The sequence below is a fragment of the Eurosta solidaginis genome, chromosome 1 (genome assembly GCF_040869045.1).
Source record: "Eurosta solidaginis isolate ZX-2024a chromosome 1, ASM4086904v1, whole genome shotgun sequence".
Taxonomy (NCBI): Eukaryota; Metazoa; Arthropoda; class Insecta; order Diptera; family Tephritidae; genus Eurosta; species Eurosta solidaginis.
In genome coordinates this window covers 263092690-263106618 of record NC_090319.1, presented here as the reverse complement: position 1 = coordinate 263106618, position 13929 = coordinate 263092690, and the positions used below count along the sequence as shown (strand labels likewise).

At 39.7% G+C, this 13929-nt stretch overlaps 1 protein-coding gene across 1 annotated transcript in view; it reads right to left on the bottom strand.

The window, feature by feature from the left end:
• The window catches only part of Vps13B (vacuolar protein sorting 13B), a 49237-nt gene that overhangs the window by 15822 nt on the left and 19486 nt on the right, over positions 1 to 13929 (bottom strand). The window contains 7 exon segments of the mRNA XM_067760643.1: positions 37 to 804; positions 872 to 1139; positions 5195 to 5280; positions 9337 to 10385; positions 10448 to 10669; positions 12004 to 12160; positions 12248 to 13657. Of these exon segments, the coding sequence (XP_067616744.1) occupies positions 37 to 804; positions 872 to 1139; positions 5195 to 5280; positions 9337 to 10385; positions 10448 to 10669; positions 12004 to 12160; positions 12248 to 13657 (3960 nt within the window).

Here is a 13929-nt window from a genome sequence, read left to right as displayed (position 1 = left end):
TTAAGTACTAAGCAGGCTTTGTTAAATAAATCTCACCAATTTCTGCTCCATTTTACTATAGGTAATTGAAATTTTTTGGCAGTAGCATTTAATTCCTCGATTTCTAGACGACGCACACTTTCTTTATGGTCCATTGCGAATGCCAATAATTGCAATTTGTTTGTTGAAAAGTTGGAAACGATATATTTTGGACGCAGACGAAATGTTCGTTGTTCATTTTCAATTCTATATTCTAATACAAATTTATATATTTCTTCCTCATGCACTATACTGAAATCTATACTATCGTTTGCAGGTAAAATATGACCCCGTGAAGCACCATTCACTGGTGTGATATCGCTGCACTGAATCGGCATTGAACATACCCATTTCGATTCCAAGTTTTCAATAGGCAAATCTATAGAGAATGTAGTATGTATGCTACCCAACATTTCAAGACAATTCGAATTTACTGTGGTACGTTCGTTTGTCTGGCCAATACAAATACCAACATCAATGCCAGTTGCATTGATGAACATAGCCGCGGGCGCTACTTCTAGACATGTAGCACAAGAAAATTCTCTTGATGGTTTTATTGTATATGTTAAATCTGCGGTGCCTGAACCATGGCTGTTACGCTGAATACGTAACTCATCTTCTTCGTTCATAGGCCATTTTGCTGTTGTTGATTCTTTATCAGTTTGCAATTGCTGGAGCGCATCGTCAATGGTCCATTTTTTCTCATCATACCAAAAGAAATTGTTCCATTGCATTGTTTTTAGAGATAACGTTTGCTCTTGACCACATTCACAGTTCAAGGCATGGCTAGAGATGGATAAATGAATTACGAAAAAATATTTCTCTTGTGTTCTAATACAACATTCTAACTTACTTGGTTCTAAATTCTATTTTGTGCTCTGTTAAGTGTGTTGCTGGCACATCAAGTACGTAACGGCCCCCACGTGGTTCAATTTCAAACTGTTTGTCTGTAGTCTGCTCGTGTCCAGAAAGCGCGCATGGCAGTCTTGACTGGACCTCAAATATTGGCCAAATAGTGACGAGTATTCGCTGGGGTTCAAAGGACTCGTTGCAAAGATCGGAAATATCTTCTCGAATAACTCGCACCCAAAGACTGACAAATTCACTGTTTTGGATGGGTACTGCAAAAAATGTATAGGAAGGGATTAAGACTGGGATCATAACAGGCATACATTTTATTATAAAAATCGCTTTTGACAGTTATTTCATGACTTCTATAATTACTTTTCGAGTTTTTTATTTTGCTTAAGCTCAGTAAAAGTTCAAGAAAATGGAAAAAAGGTTATGAGCATTTAGAGGCCGTTAGACCTATATGAATAAAAGGTGCTGCTTCGGCCAAGAAGGTGTTCTTATCGGAACCCGCTAGAGGGACCAAATGGAGAAAGGTTAATTCTTTTAGTATTAGCAATTGGCGCGGCTAAAAACAAGGAACAAAAAACACAAGGAAAGCTAGACGTCGAAAAGCTTCAATCACAACAGTCTGCCAATGATTTCGCAACTCGACTCTCACACCTGCTCTCTGAGGGCACAACTCATCCTGAAGGAATACAGGAGCAGTGGGAGCATATCTCCAAAGCACTTCATACTGCCGCCGAGGAAAAAATTGGTTACCGGCGGCCACGAAAAAACAACTGGTATGATGAAGAATGCCGCGTTGCAACCGAAAGAAAAGACGCTGCCTACAAGGCTACGTTAAAAGCGAGCGCGACAAGAGGAGTGTGTGAACGCTATCGTGAGTTGAAAAGGGAAGCGAGACGCCTTTTCAGGAAGAAAAAAGCAGAAGCAGAAAGGCGTGAGTGCGAGGAGCTTGAGCTGCTAGCCACCAGGAATAACGCCCGAAAATTCTACCAAAAAATACGGCGACAGACGGAAGGTTTTAAGACCGGGGCAAACTCCTGTAGGAATGAAAACGGCGACCTTGTAACTGATGTCCAGAGAGTGCTTAGATTATGGAGGGAACACTTCTCTGCTCTCCTAAATGGAGCCAGCAATTCACCGCGCAGAGATGAAGAACCCGATCCCACAATCGATGATGATGGAATATATGTCCCCCCGCCCGATTATGACGAAGTTAGAATAGCAATAACCAGATTGAAAAACAACAAGGCCGTGGGCGCTGATGGATTGCCTGCGGAGTTATTCAAGTTCGGCGGCGAGGAGTTGGTAAGGCGCATGCAGCAGCTTCTTAGCAAAATATGGGCGGACGAAAGCATGCCCGACGGTTGGAATCTAAGTGTTCTTTGCCCAGTCCACAAGAAGGGGGATACTGCAAAATGCACCAACTATCGTGGAATCAGCCTTCTTAATATCGCATATAAGGTCCTTTCAAGTGTATTGTGCGAAAGATTGAAGCCCACCGTGAACCGGCTGATTGGACCTTATCAGTGCGGCTTCAGACCTGGTAAATCTACCATCGACCAGATTTTCACAATGCGCCAAATCTTGGAAAAAACCCGTGAAAAGAGAATCGACACACATCACCTCTTCGTCGACTTTAAAGCCGCCTTCGACAGCACGAAAAGGAGCTGCCTATATGCCGCTATGTCTGAATTTGGTTTCCCCGCAAAACTTATACGGCTGTGCAAAATGACGTTGAGCAACACCATCAGCTCAGTCAGAATTGGGAAGGACCTCTCCGAGCCGTTCGAAACTAAACGAGGTTTCAGACAGGGTGACCGCCTATCGTGCGATTTCTTTAATTTGATGCTGGAGAAAATTATACTAGCTGCAGAACTTAACCGCACTGGAACAATATACTATAAAAGCGTGCAATTACTGGCATATGCTGATGACATTGATATCATCGGCCTAAACACCCGCGCTGTTAGTTCTGCTTACTCCAAGCTGGAAAAAGAAGCGGTAAAGATGGGTTTGATGGTGAATGAGGACAAAACGAAGTACCTGCTGTCATCGAGCAAAGAGTCAGCGCATATGCGCCTTGGCAACCACGCTGCTGTTGGCAGCCATAATTTCGAAATAGTAAAAGACTTTGTTTATTTGGGAACCAGCATCAACATTAGCAACAACATCAGCACTGAAATCCAGCGAAGAATCAATCTTGCCAATAAATGCTACTTTGGACTAGGTAGGCAATTGAAAAGTAAAGTCCTCTCTCGGCGAACGAAAATCATACTCTACAAGTCAATTATCGTACCCGTCCTGCTATATGGGGCAGAAGCATGGACCATGACAACAGCAGATGAAGCGGCTTTGGGAGTGTTCGAGAGAAAAGTTCTTCGAAAGATTTATGGACCTCTACGCGTTGGCGATGGCGAGTACCGAAGAAGATTTAACGATGAGCTGTACGAGCTATACGCAGACATCAACATAGTCCAGCGAATTAAAACGCAGCGGCTGCGCTGGCTAGGCCATGTTATGCGAATGAAAGATGATGCTCCGGCCAAGAAAGTGTTTCTATCGGAACCCGCCTATGGAAGCAGAGGTAGAGGGCGGCCCCCACTCCGTTGGAAGGACCAGGTGGAAAACGATTTAAACTCCCTTGGTGTGACCAATTGGCGCCGGTTGGCGGAGCGAAGGAGCGACTGGCGCGCCTTGTTGGACGGCCATAACCGTTTAGACGGTTAAGCGCCAATTAAGTAAGTAAGTAAGTAATTGGCGCTGTCAGTCCAACAAACATGCGACTGGCGCCGCACGTGGGATATGGCGGGAAGATGATTGCCTTCCCCATTTGCGTGAAGTAGTTGTAGATGTTTTCGCATATTAAATAATTATATACGAGGTCCGTCCAGGTCGCGGAAAGGGACTAGTCGTGAAAGGTTCGCTTGTAAAGGATAGTCCCTAAAAAAAAATAAGTAAATCAAACACTCCGAAAGTGCACTACACTGAAGATCCTTAACAACAAACTGGTTAGTCCAAAAATCATATAATAATTTGCGAGCTTAAAAATTGGCGTGACCTTCGTTCGGAACAGGGTGAAAAGGGACCAAAAATCAGACTTAAAGGGCTCGGATTAAAAAGTCCTTCGAGGATCAAAAAATCGGTTAGGAAAAAGCTAGTCTAAAAAATTCGGAGGAAAAGCTTCAACAGAAAAAAGGTGTAAGTACCAAGCCATCGTGAAATTTAATGTGTCCATATATTCGTGAATGTCTCGAAAATTAATATTTTAAAACTACCGTTTCCAGTTTATTTTTCGTCTTCGATTTTGGTTCCGATCGCGAGTTTGATCCCGTTTCGGCTGTTGTTTGGATTCCGGTTTTCAGTTCCGGAAACGTTTCCGGTGCCAGTTTGTTGTCGGCTCGGTTTCTGCCTCTGATTGGACTCAGCTCCCGCTCGATTTTGGTTCCTTTCGAATAAGTCCTTGTTTCTCTTCGGTTCCAGTTTCGATTTCGGTTCAGACTAGGTCGGGTTGGTTTCAGTTTTGCTTCCAATTTCGGTTTCGTTCTGGTTTCGGTTCAGAATGCGTTTCCAGGGTCTGTACCGGCTTGAATTCCGCTCCCAGTTCTGGTTGCTGTTTCTTTATTTCCATTTCCCTTATTTCTTCCCTTTTTTTGCCTTTTTCTTTTATTTCCTTTCTTTTATTATCATTCTCCACTCATATAAACTGAACTAGTTAGTTCACTCAATGTTCACAATTATAATTATATTACAATATTACTTTAGAAATCATGTTCTGCAATCCCCCACCACTTTACATATCAAAAGGGATTCACTTTGTTCCAAAAAAAAAAAAATAAGGTACTATACCTACATATATTCGCTTAGCATTCTATAAGATCTGAGAACGCAGAAGGTCACTCCTACCCTGCAAAAATCGTTGGATCATGTTGTCCACTGGAGTACTAACCATTATACTCCACTGTAATGCAGCAATGGACCAACTCATGTTTCTACACGAACATATTGTAAGCCGATCATTGCTCGTTCTTAACGATTGTAATCACTACCGATGTTTATTGGACTGTGGGTACTCCATGGATTACTCTTATGTAATGCGGAGCTGGAGTATATGGTCCAGTCCTAGGACATCGCAATGTTAATTGAACCATATTTTTTGTATGAATTGTGGTTAATTTTGGAGCACTCGGTTGGTCCATAGCGCGATTTTTGTAGGGTAACGGTACACTATAGTGTATTTTTGAAAAACTTGGCTCAAAGAACGGAGTTCTTATTTCCCATTAAAAAAACTTTTTAACATTTTTATTTTAGATATGCTTACCTTTAACTAACCATGGTAATTTCTTGTTTGGCCTTAAGGGTATGTCACCAGTGCGACCCTTCACCTTTGAAATCGCCATTTTCAGTCTATCCAAGAAGATAAAGATACAATTTATAAATTACACTGTGGATTACCCTTTTTTCAAACATTGTGACAGAAGCAGACAAATAATTTCTCCATTTTTCGAATTTAGCCTTCAAAACATATTTATATGACGGAAAGGAAAAAAAACAGATATATTCATAAACGACTTTTTTAAGTTTTTCGAGGATCTGAATTTCACTCCTCATAATACCTTGCACAGCAAAATAGTTTACTATTCGAATCACTCAAATGTTGTGTGGGTTATATGATTAAAATAAACAAGTAAGAACGGGACTATCTTCGGCTGTGCTGAAGACTTCATACCTTTCATGAATGGGACTGAACAATAATCTTATCCCATTCGTAATATCCAAATAACCAGCTGTATAAGATATGAAATATATAGTAAACAGATGTATATACCTAAGCGAATTTTAAGATAAATATAAAATAAACAAGTAAGGAAGGCTAAGTTCGGGTGTAACCGAACATTACATACTCAGCTGAGAGCTTTGGAGACAAAATACGGGCAGATCACCATGTAGGAAAATGAACCTAGGGTAACCCTGGAATGTGTTTGTATGACATGGGTATCAAATGGAAGGTATTAAAGAGTATTTTAAAAGGGAGTGGGCCTTAGTTCTATAGGTGGACGCCTTTTTGAGATATCACCATAAAGGTGGACCAGGGGTGACTCTAGAATGCGTTTGTACGATATGGGTATCAAACGAAAGGTGTTAATGAGTATTTTAAAAGGGAGTGGACCTTAGTTCTATAGGTGGACACCTTTTAGAGATAGCGCCATAAAGGTGGACATGGGGTGCCTCTAGAATGTGTTTGTACGATACGAGATTCAAATGAAAGGTGTTAATTAGTATTTTAAAAGGGAGTGGGCCTTAGTTCTATATGTGGATGCCGTTTCGAGATATCGCCATAGAGGTGGACCAGGGGTGACTCTAGAATTTGTTTGCACGATATGGGTATCAAATGAAAGGTGTTAATGAGTATTTTAAAAGGGAGTGGGCCTTAGTTCAATCAATCAATCAATCTTGCCAATAAATGCTACTTTGGACTAGGTAGGCCATTGAAAAATAAAATCCTCTCTCGGTGAACGAAAATCATACTCTACAAGTCACTTATCGTACCCGTCCTGCTATATGGGGCAGAAGCATGGACCATGACAACAGCAGATGAAGCGGCTTTGGGAGTGTTCGAGAGAAAAGTTCTTCGAAAGATTTATGGACCTCTACGCGTTGGCGATGGCGAGTACCGAAGAAGATTTAATGATGAGCTGTACGAGCTATACGCAGACATCAACATAGTCCAGCGAATTAAACCTCAGCGGCTGCGCTGGCTAGGCCATGTTATGCGAATGAAAGATGATGCTCCGGCCAAGAAAGTGTTTCTATCGGAACCCGCCTATGGAAGCAGAGGTAGAGGGCGGCCCCCACTCCGTTGGAAGGACCAGGTGGAAAACGATTTAAACTCCCTTGGTGTGACCACTTGGCGCCGGTTGGCGGAGCGAAGGAGCGACTGGCGCGCCTTGTTGGACGGCCATAACCGTTTAGACGGTTAAGCGCCAATTAAGTAAGTAAGTAAGGGCCTTAGTTCTATAGGTGGACGCCTTTTCGAGATATCGCCTTAAAGGTGGACCAAGGGTGACTCTAGAATGCGTTTGTACGATATGGGTATCAAATGAAAGGCGTTAATGATTATTTAGAAGGGAGTGGGCATTAGTTCTATAGGTGGACGCCTTTTCGAGATATCGCCACAAAGGAGGACCAGGGGTGACTCTATAATGTGTTCGTACGATATGGGTATCAAATTAAAGGTATTAATGAGATTTTAAAAGGGAGTGGCCCTTAGTTGTATATGTGAAGGCGCTTTCGAGATATCGACCAAAATGTGGACCAGGGTAACCCAGAACATCATCTGTCGGGTACCGCTAATTTATTTATATATGTAATACCACGAACAGTATTCCTGCCAAGATTCCAAGGGATTTTGGTTTCGCCCTGCATAACTTTTCATTTTCTTCTACTTAATATGGTTGGTGTCACACACGTTTTACAAAGTTTTTTCTAAAGTTATATTTTGCGTGAATAAACGAATCCAATTACCATGTTTTATCTCTTTTTTCTTATTTGGCATAGAATTATGCATTTTTTTCATATTTCGTAATTTTCGATATCGGAAAATTGGGCGTAGTCATAGTCGGATTTCGGCCATTTTTTATACCAAGATAAAGTGAGTTCAGATAAGTAAGTGAACGAGTTTAGTAAAGATATATCAATTTTTGCTCAAGTTATCGTGTTAACGGCCGAGCGGAAGGACAGACGGTCGACTGTGTAAAAAAACTGGGCGTGGCTTCAACCGATTTCGCTCATTTTCACAGAAAACAGTTACCGTCATAGCATTGCCCTTACCAAATTTCACAAGGATTAGTAAATTTTTGTTCCACTTCTGGCATTAAAAGTATTCTAGACGAATTAAATGAAAAAGGGCGGAGCCACGCCCATTTTGAAATTTTCTTTTATGTTTGTATTTTGTTGCACCATATCATTACTGGAGTTGAATGTTGACATAATTTACTTATATACTGTAAAGATATTAAATTTTTTGTTAAAATTTGACTTAAAAAAATTTTTTTTTTAAAGTGGGCGTGTTCGTAATCCGATTTTGCAAATTTTTACTTAGCACACATATAGAAATAGGAGTAACGTTCCTGCCAAATTTCATCACGATATCATCAACGACTGCCAAATTACAGCTTGCAAAACTGTGAAATTACCTTCTTTTAAGTGGGCGGTGCCACGCCCATTGTCCAAAATTTTACTAATTTTCTATTCTGCGTCATAAGGTCAACCCATCTACCAAGTTTCATCGCTTTAGCCGGGTTTGGTAATGAATTATCGCACTTTTTCGGTTTTTCGAAATTTTCGATATCGAAAAAGTGGGCGTGGTTATGGTCCGATTGCGTTCATTTTAAATAGCGATCTGAGATGAGTGCCCAGGAACCTACATACCAAATTTTATCAAGATACCTCAAAATTTACTCAAGTTAGCGTGTTTGCGGACGGACAGACGGATAGACGGACGGACGGACGGTCATGGCTAAATGAATTTCTTTTTTCGCCCAGATTATTTTGATATATAGAAGTCTATATCTATCTCGATTAGTTTATGCCGTTCCGGATTACCGTTATGCAAACAAAGTTAATATACTCTGTGAGCTCTGCTCAGCTGAGTATAAAAAGATAGTAACAAAAACAAAAAATGTAATATTTAAAAATATGACAATAAATTAACTAATTAATTAACAATATATAAAGACAATTGATAACAAATTTTCTATACGTAAGCATTGGGTGAAATTTGAATCCTCTAGCTGTTAAAATGGGGCAGTAATTACGAAAAGCTTCTTATCTGAACAATAGGTTGTGGAGGGATATATGCTATATATACGACCGATCTCATCCATTTTTCAGACAACAATATGTGCAATATACGAAAGCTTATGGTGAAGTTTGAAGCTTCAATCTGATAAATTAAGGTATATATCACAAAAATCCTCTATTTCTGAAAAATCGGTTGTATGGAGGATATAAGATATAGTGGTCCGATCCGACCGGTTCCGACAAATGTCTAATCGGTCACCTAAATACACCCGCTCACCAAATTTTATCAAGATATCTCAAAAATTGAGGGACTAGTGAGCATACAAACAAACTGACGGACAGAAGGACATGGCTAAATCAACTCAGCTCTTCATCCTCATCATTTCGGTATACTTATTGGTGGGTCTATCTATTTTCCTTTAAGGACTTACAATTTTGAGATTCGTGACGAAGCTAATATACCATTTCATTTTTATAGAAGGTATAAAAATGGGCGCTCACACCCACATTTTTATTTGTTAAGTGTATATAAAACGTTAATTTAAAAAAAAACTCCAAAAGTCCAATTTTGAACTTCAAACTAACTTCGAAAAATAGAAAAATATCTTTTTTGTGATGTTAGATATTTACATTTAAATTTTTTTGCGATTAGTTCATTACCTCATAGATACATTCGATGCACGCTGAACAGCAGCATAAAAGGATGAGTAGCCTTGCTTTGTCACGAAATATTCCAATGTGCGCTTGTCTTCATGGCGATTCTTCTCCTCAAATCTCAACTCTATGCGCAATTCATGTGGCACCATAGATATCAATTCAATTTGTCCTTTTAACAGCACAATCACTTGCGTGGCAGATAGTTTCTGCAATTCAATGATGAGACATTTATCGCCGATGCGTATACTACGGAACAAACGTTCACCATCCATTTTGAATGGTATTGCAACCGATGTTGAGGCATCTGTAATGCGCATTTCATTATCAGCAATAAAAAATGATAACTCCTGATTGCTGCCATAATTAGCAAAACTATATAAACTACACTCTAATGGTTGTAGTTGAATACGCTCGGTTGTGCCAGTTTGTCCGAATGTTACCAAAGCTTGCATGCGATTCACAACAACACATTTAGGCAAAACCACATGACATTTATGCGGATCTTCGACTTCCAATAACTCTTGCCAATGTGCTTTCGATGAGAGTAAGGTGTGTAGTATTGATGGGCCAATATTGATACGAAATCTTTCGAGTACTGCATTAATGTTAAGCATACGTTTTAACTTATTTACGCTTATAAAACTTTGTAATGTTGCATTCTCAAGCAGGGTGAGCATATTAAGAAACCCATAATCTAAACACTTGACATTTAAAGTCAAACTGCTATCTACACTATAGATGTGTTTGGTGTTGAAAGCTGCATGTATGCTTAAGTTTTGTAGCAGTATAACGAGAAAAGCGTGACTAATTTGCTTGGATGGTGTAAGTTTATATTCGGCGAGTGCTGGTGGTAATTTGTACTCATAGGTCGCTTGATTAAGTAGCTTCAACTGTAGTGATGTGCACGCAAGAAGCACTTGTAGTTTGGGTACACACTCGGATTGAAAAGCCGTATCGATGCGCATGCATCCCACCAATACTTTGGGATGTAAAATGAAATCCTCGTTGTTACTTTCAAGCTTGAAGAGTTCCTCTATTTTTAAACTGGTTACCTTGTTTAGAGTATTATCATTAATGACTAGATAATGAAAATTGGAAAACTTTGAAAAGTTACCCGATCATCCTCCTCCTCACTTTGTTCAAAGCATTCCCCATTCACAGCTATCAGCGATTGCATTATAACCACACGCCAAATGTTAGCACAAATTTCGCGCTCTGGCAGTATCATATCTTTTGAGGCACTTTCGGAGAGCCAAAATTCACTAAAACGCAAAAAACATTCATGCGACTCGCTAAAGTACTCCATTTGACAGCGGATGTTTATGGGCTTCTGTACCTATGGGAGACGTGTATGACAATAACAAGATTTTCACAAAATAGTTAACACCACGTTAGGGAATCTAAGTTGGAGTAAAGCTGAGCTTGCTGTGTTTAAGCGCTTTACTTGTAGGAACCACTGGCAGGAGCATTTTGGACTATTTCGGTACATTTATTATGGGGTTTCTTGCGAGACTAACTAAAGAACTACACTTGAGACTAGTTAACGTGAATTTCGGAATCGTTTCAGGACTATTTCGGCATTGGTTTTGAGTTTATTTCAAGACTTCCGGATAATTTCTGGATTTTAGACGGCCTAGTTCGGTATCATTACGCACAATTTTTGGGATTGTCTTGAAAATTTTCGGGGTTGCTTACCAGGCTTTTTCTTAATAATTTTGGAATTGTTTCGGGACTAGTTTAGTATAATTTTAGAATTTCCTCAGGACAATTTCGTGACCGTTTCTAGATTAGTGTGATACTATATCCGGATCATTTCGGAACTATTTCAGAATTGTTTTCGGGATTATTTCGGAATTGTGGTCTGGATAATTTTGGTTTTATTTAAAACTTCGGATTGTATTGAGGATCGTTTCGCGCCTATTTCAAAATATCCTCCGAATGGATTTCTGGATGATTAAAGAACCATTTGGGATTATCTCAATGATCGTAGCCGGCCTATCTCGGTGCGAATCGGGATTAAATTTAGTACTTCTCCGGAAATTTTTGCGTTCGCTTTTAAGATCGACCTTGTTTGCTAAGCATACTAGGTATTAACAATTATAGTAATAATAATAATAACAATAATACCTCCGACGAGATTAAGGCCGAGCTTCTCTTCCAATTTGCGTCGTGCTCCTTTTAATTTCCCCTACTAATCGGCGGGACGGGACCTACTTGTTTAATGCCGACTCCGACGGCATCAGCAAGGCAGATGGGTTTTCGCTGAGAGGCTTTCTCATGGCAGAATTTCACTCGGGAGTGTTTGCCAAATCCCTGCCGAGGGGCGACCCCGTTTAAAAAATACTTTTTTGTAATTGACAAAACTTTTTGATTCTACTTTGCCCGCCGGCCTCATAGATATTAGAATAGATCGAATAAGTTATTTTTTTGTATAATATATTGCTCACTCCCTCTCATCTTCAGCCTTTAAAGTTTGAACATGGATAACCATATATGCAATACTCCTTTAAATTTTTTCTTGTCACACTTATGCTGCTACAATCACAAAAATTTTATAGGCTGTTTTGTTTTGATATCGAATTCAAAACACATTGCGAGCATTTTCTATTAGGAATATAGGAGTATTGCATATATGCGGATAACTATTATTTTTAGTCCATTGTCACTTACCGACATCGGCACCGGAAATACATGAATTCTACACATCTTTCTTGGTTGTGGATAACGCCAGCAAATAATACCGTAATTTTTTTTGATTATCTGAATTTGATAAGGTAGTGGCAAAAACGAATCGCTAGCCATCTCGACAAACTGAAAGGCTCCAGCTCTGGAAGCGTTACAAACAAAAGTATAGATATATGTATGTACATTCAATCTTAAAGCAAGATACACAGACTACACAAAATTTAATTACCTTAAGTCATCTTGATAAAACTCTTCACGTGATTGTTGCTTCTTATTGGCATTTACTTTTTGTGTTCTAATGAAATCATTGGAAGTTGGCATTTTCAAGGGTACCAATTTGTCTGCGGAAACAACACCTGGCACGCCCATTGGGGGGCGACTTAACAAAAATTCATTCCACTCTTCATATGCATATGCACACATTCTCTCCAAACCACGTTGTGTGCGTTGTAGTTCTTTCACCGAACTAACATCTACATCCACGTGTAAAACATCTAACTTGACTGTGCCATTTACTAATGGCAAATTATGCCAAGGTTCACTAACAAATGCGAATGTTGAACGAAGCGCTATTGGGTGTAAAACTATTCTTTCACCAACTTGTAAATGCATTGCACCCAGAGAGGCTTTCAGCACAGCCTTGGGCGGACGTTGTAGAAATGTGGCATTCAAGTGCATGTCAGCAAAAACAAATTTACATTCGTAATCAGCTTCGTTTTTGATTAGCACAACCATTTTTTCAAGATTTGCGTGCAGACGATCAGAGTCAAAAAATTGTTTGCGCATCAAATTAATTTTGGAAGCATGTTGCACAACTCTGGTGCTACGTGCACTAAGGCAACCACTACGTAGCGTGGTTTGATATAAAACTATTACATTATGTAATAAAATAATTGTGCGCTGTTCTAGTAAAGTAATGACTAAGGGCCTTACCACTTCAACATCTGTTTCGATGAGTCTTTGCTTGGTTATGTGTTTGCGTAAAGTGATAAGCGGTGGTGGTATGCCAGTTGGTCCCAACTCACCAGGAGGCGTGTCAATGAACTCTATGGAAAACGGATTGGCTGTTTGAGTAGTTGAAGCTGTGGCTGGTACAGAATGTATATTTAAATTGAACACTGATATTTGTGTTATACTATCGTAAATATTTTGTGTATACATAAAACTTGGCTGTGACACCGTCACCGAAAGTAAAGGCTTTAAATTATAAGTGCACTGCGCTTTCTCTTGCTGTATATTTTTTGTTTCACTTCCAGTTACATCATAAAATTTTATAGTAAATGTGCCAGCTATGAAAGAAACTGTTTGTGGAAAATTGCGTGTTTGAATATCGGTTGGTGCAGGAGGTGATGGTTGTGTGTGCAAACGTTCATGACGTGATTGCTGCGATTGTATGCCTGAATCGATTGTTATATTTTGCTCTGTTTGCTCATCGATAGGTTCAAAGGTTGGTACTACGTTACGCGCATTTTTTGCAACAGGATAAATGCGTAATTCTCTGCATTGTAAGGAACTACTAGTAGCTTGTGACATACATTCAGATAAGTTGCGACTGGAGCCAGTTTTAGATCTTGAAATTTGCCGGCAGCAAGTGCTTAATTTTCGAAGAGAAGTGTCCTTTTCACCCTTTTCACTGACGCTGCAAATCGAAGAGGAGGAAATATTTGTTTGAAAATTATTTTATCATTTTTTTATTTTTAAATCACTACAAGGTCACTAAGAGAAAGAAAAAGCCCTAGTTTATGACTCAATTGACTTCCCCAGCGGGTTAGGGGGCTCAGAATATATAGGTATGCTTGTAGAGGCCACTAAAATACCAAATTGATTCAAGGGGTTATGTAGCGCAACCCTTTCAAGGTGTTGCCAGCGCAATATATAGCTTCTCCAACCCAATTGTCAACCTCACATACC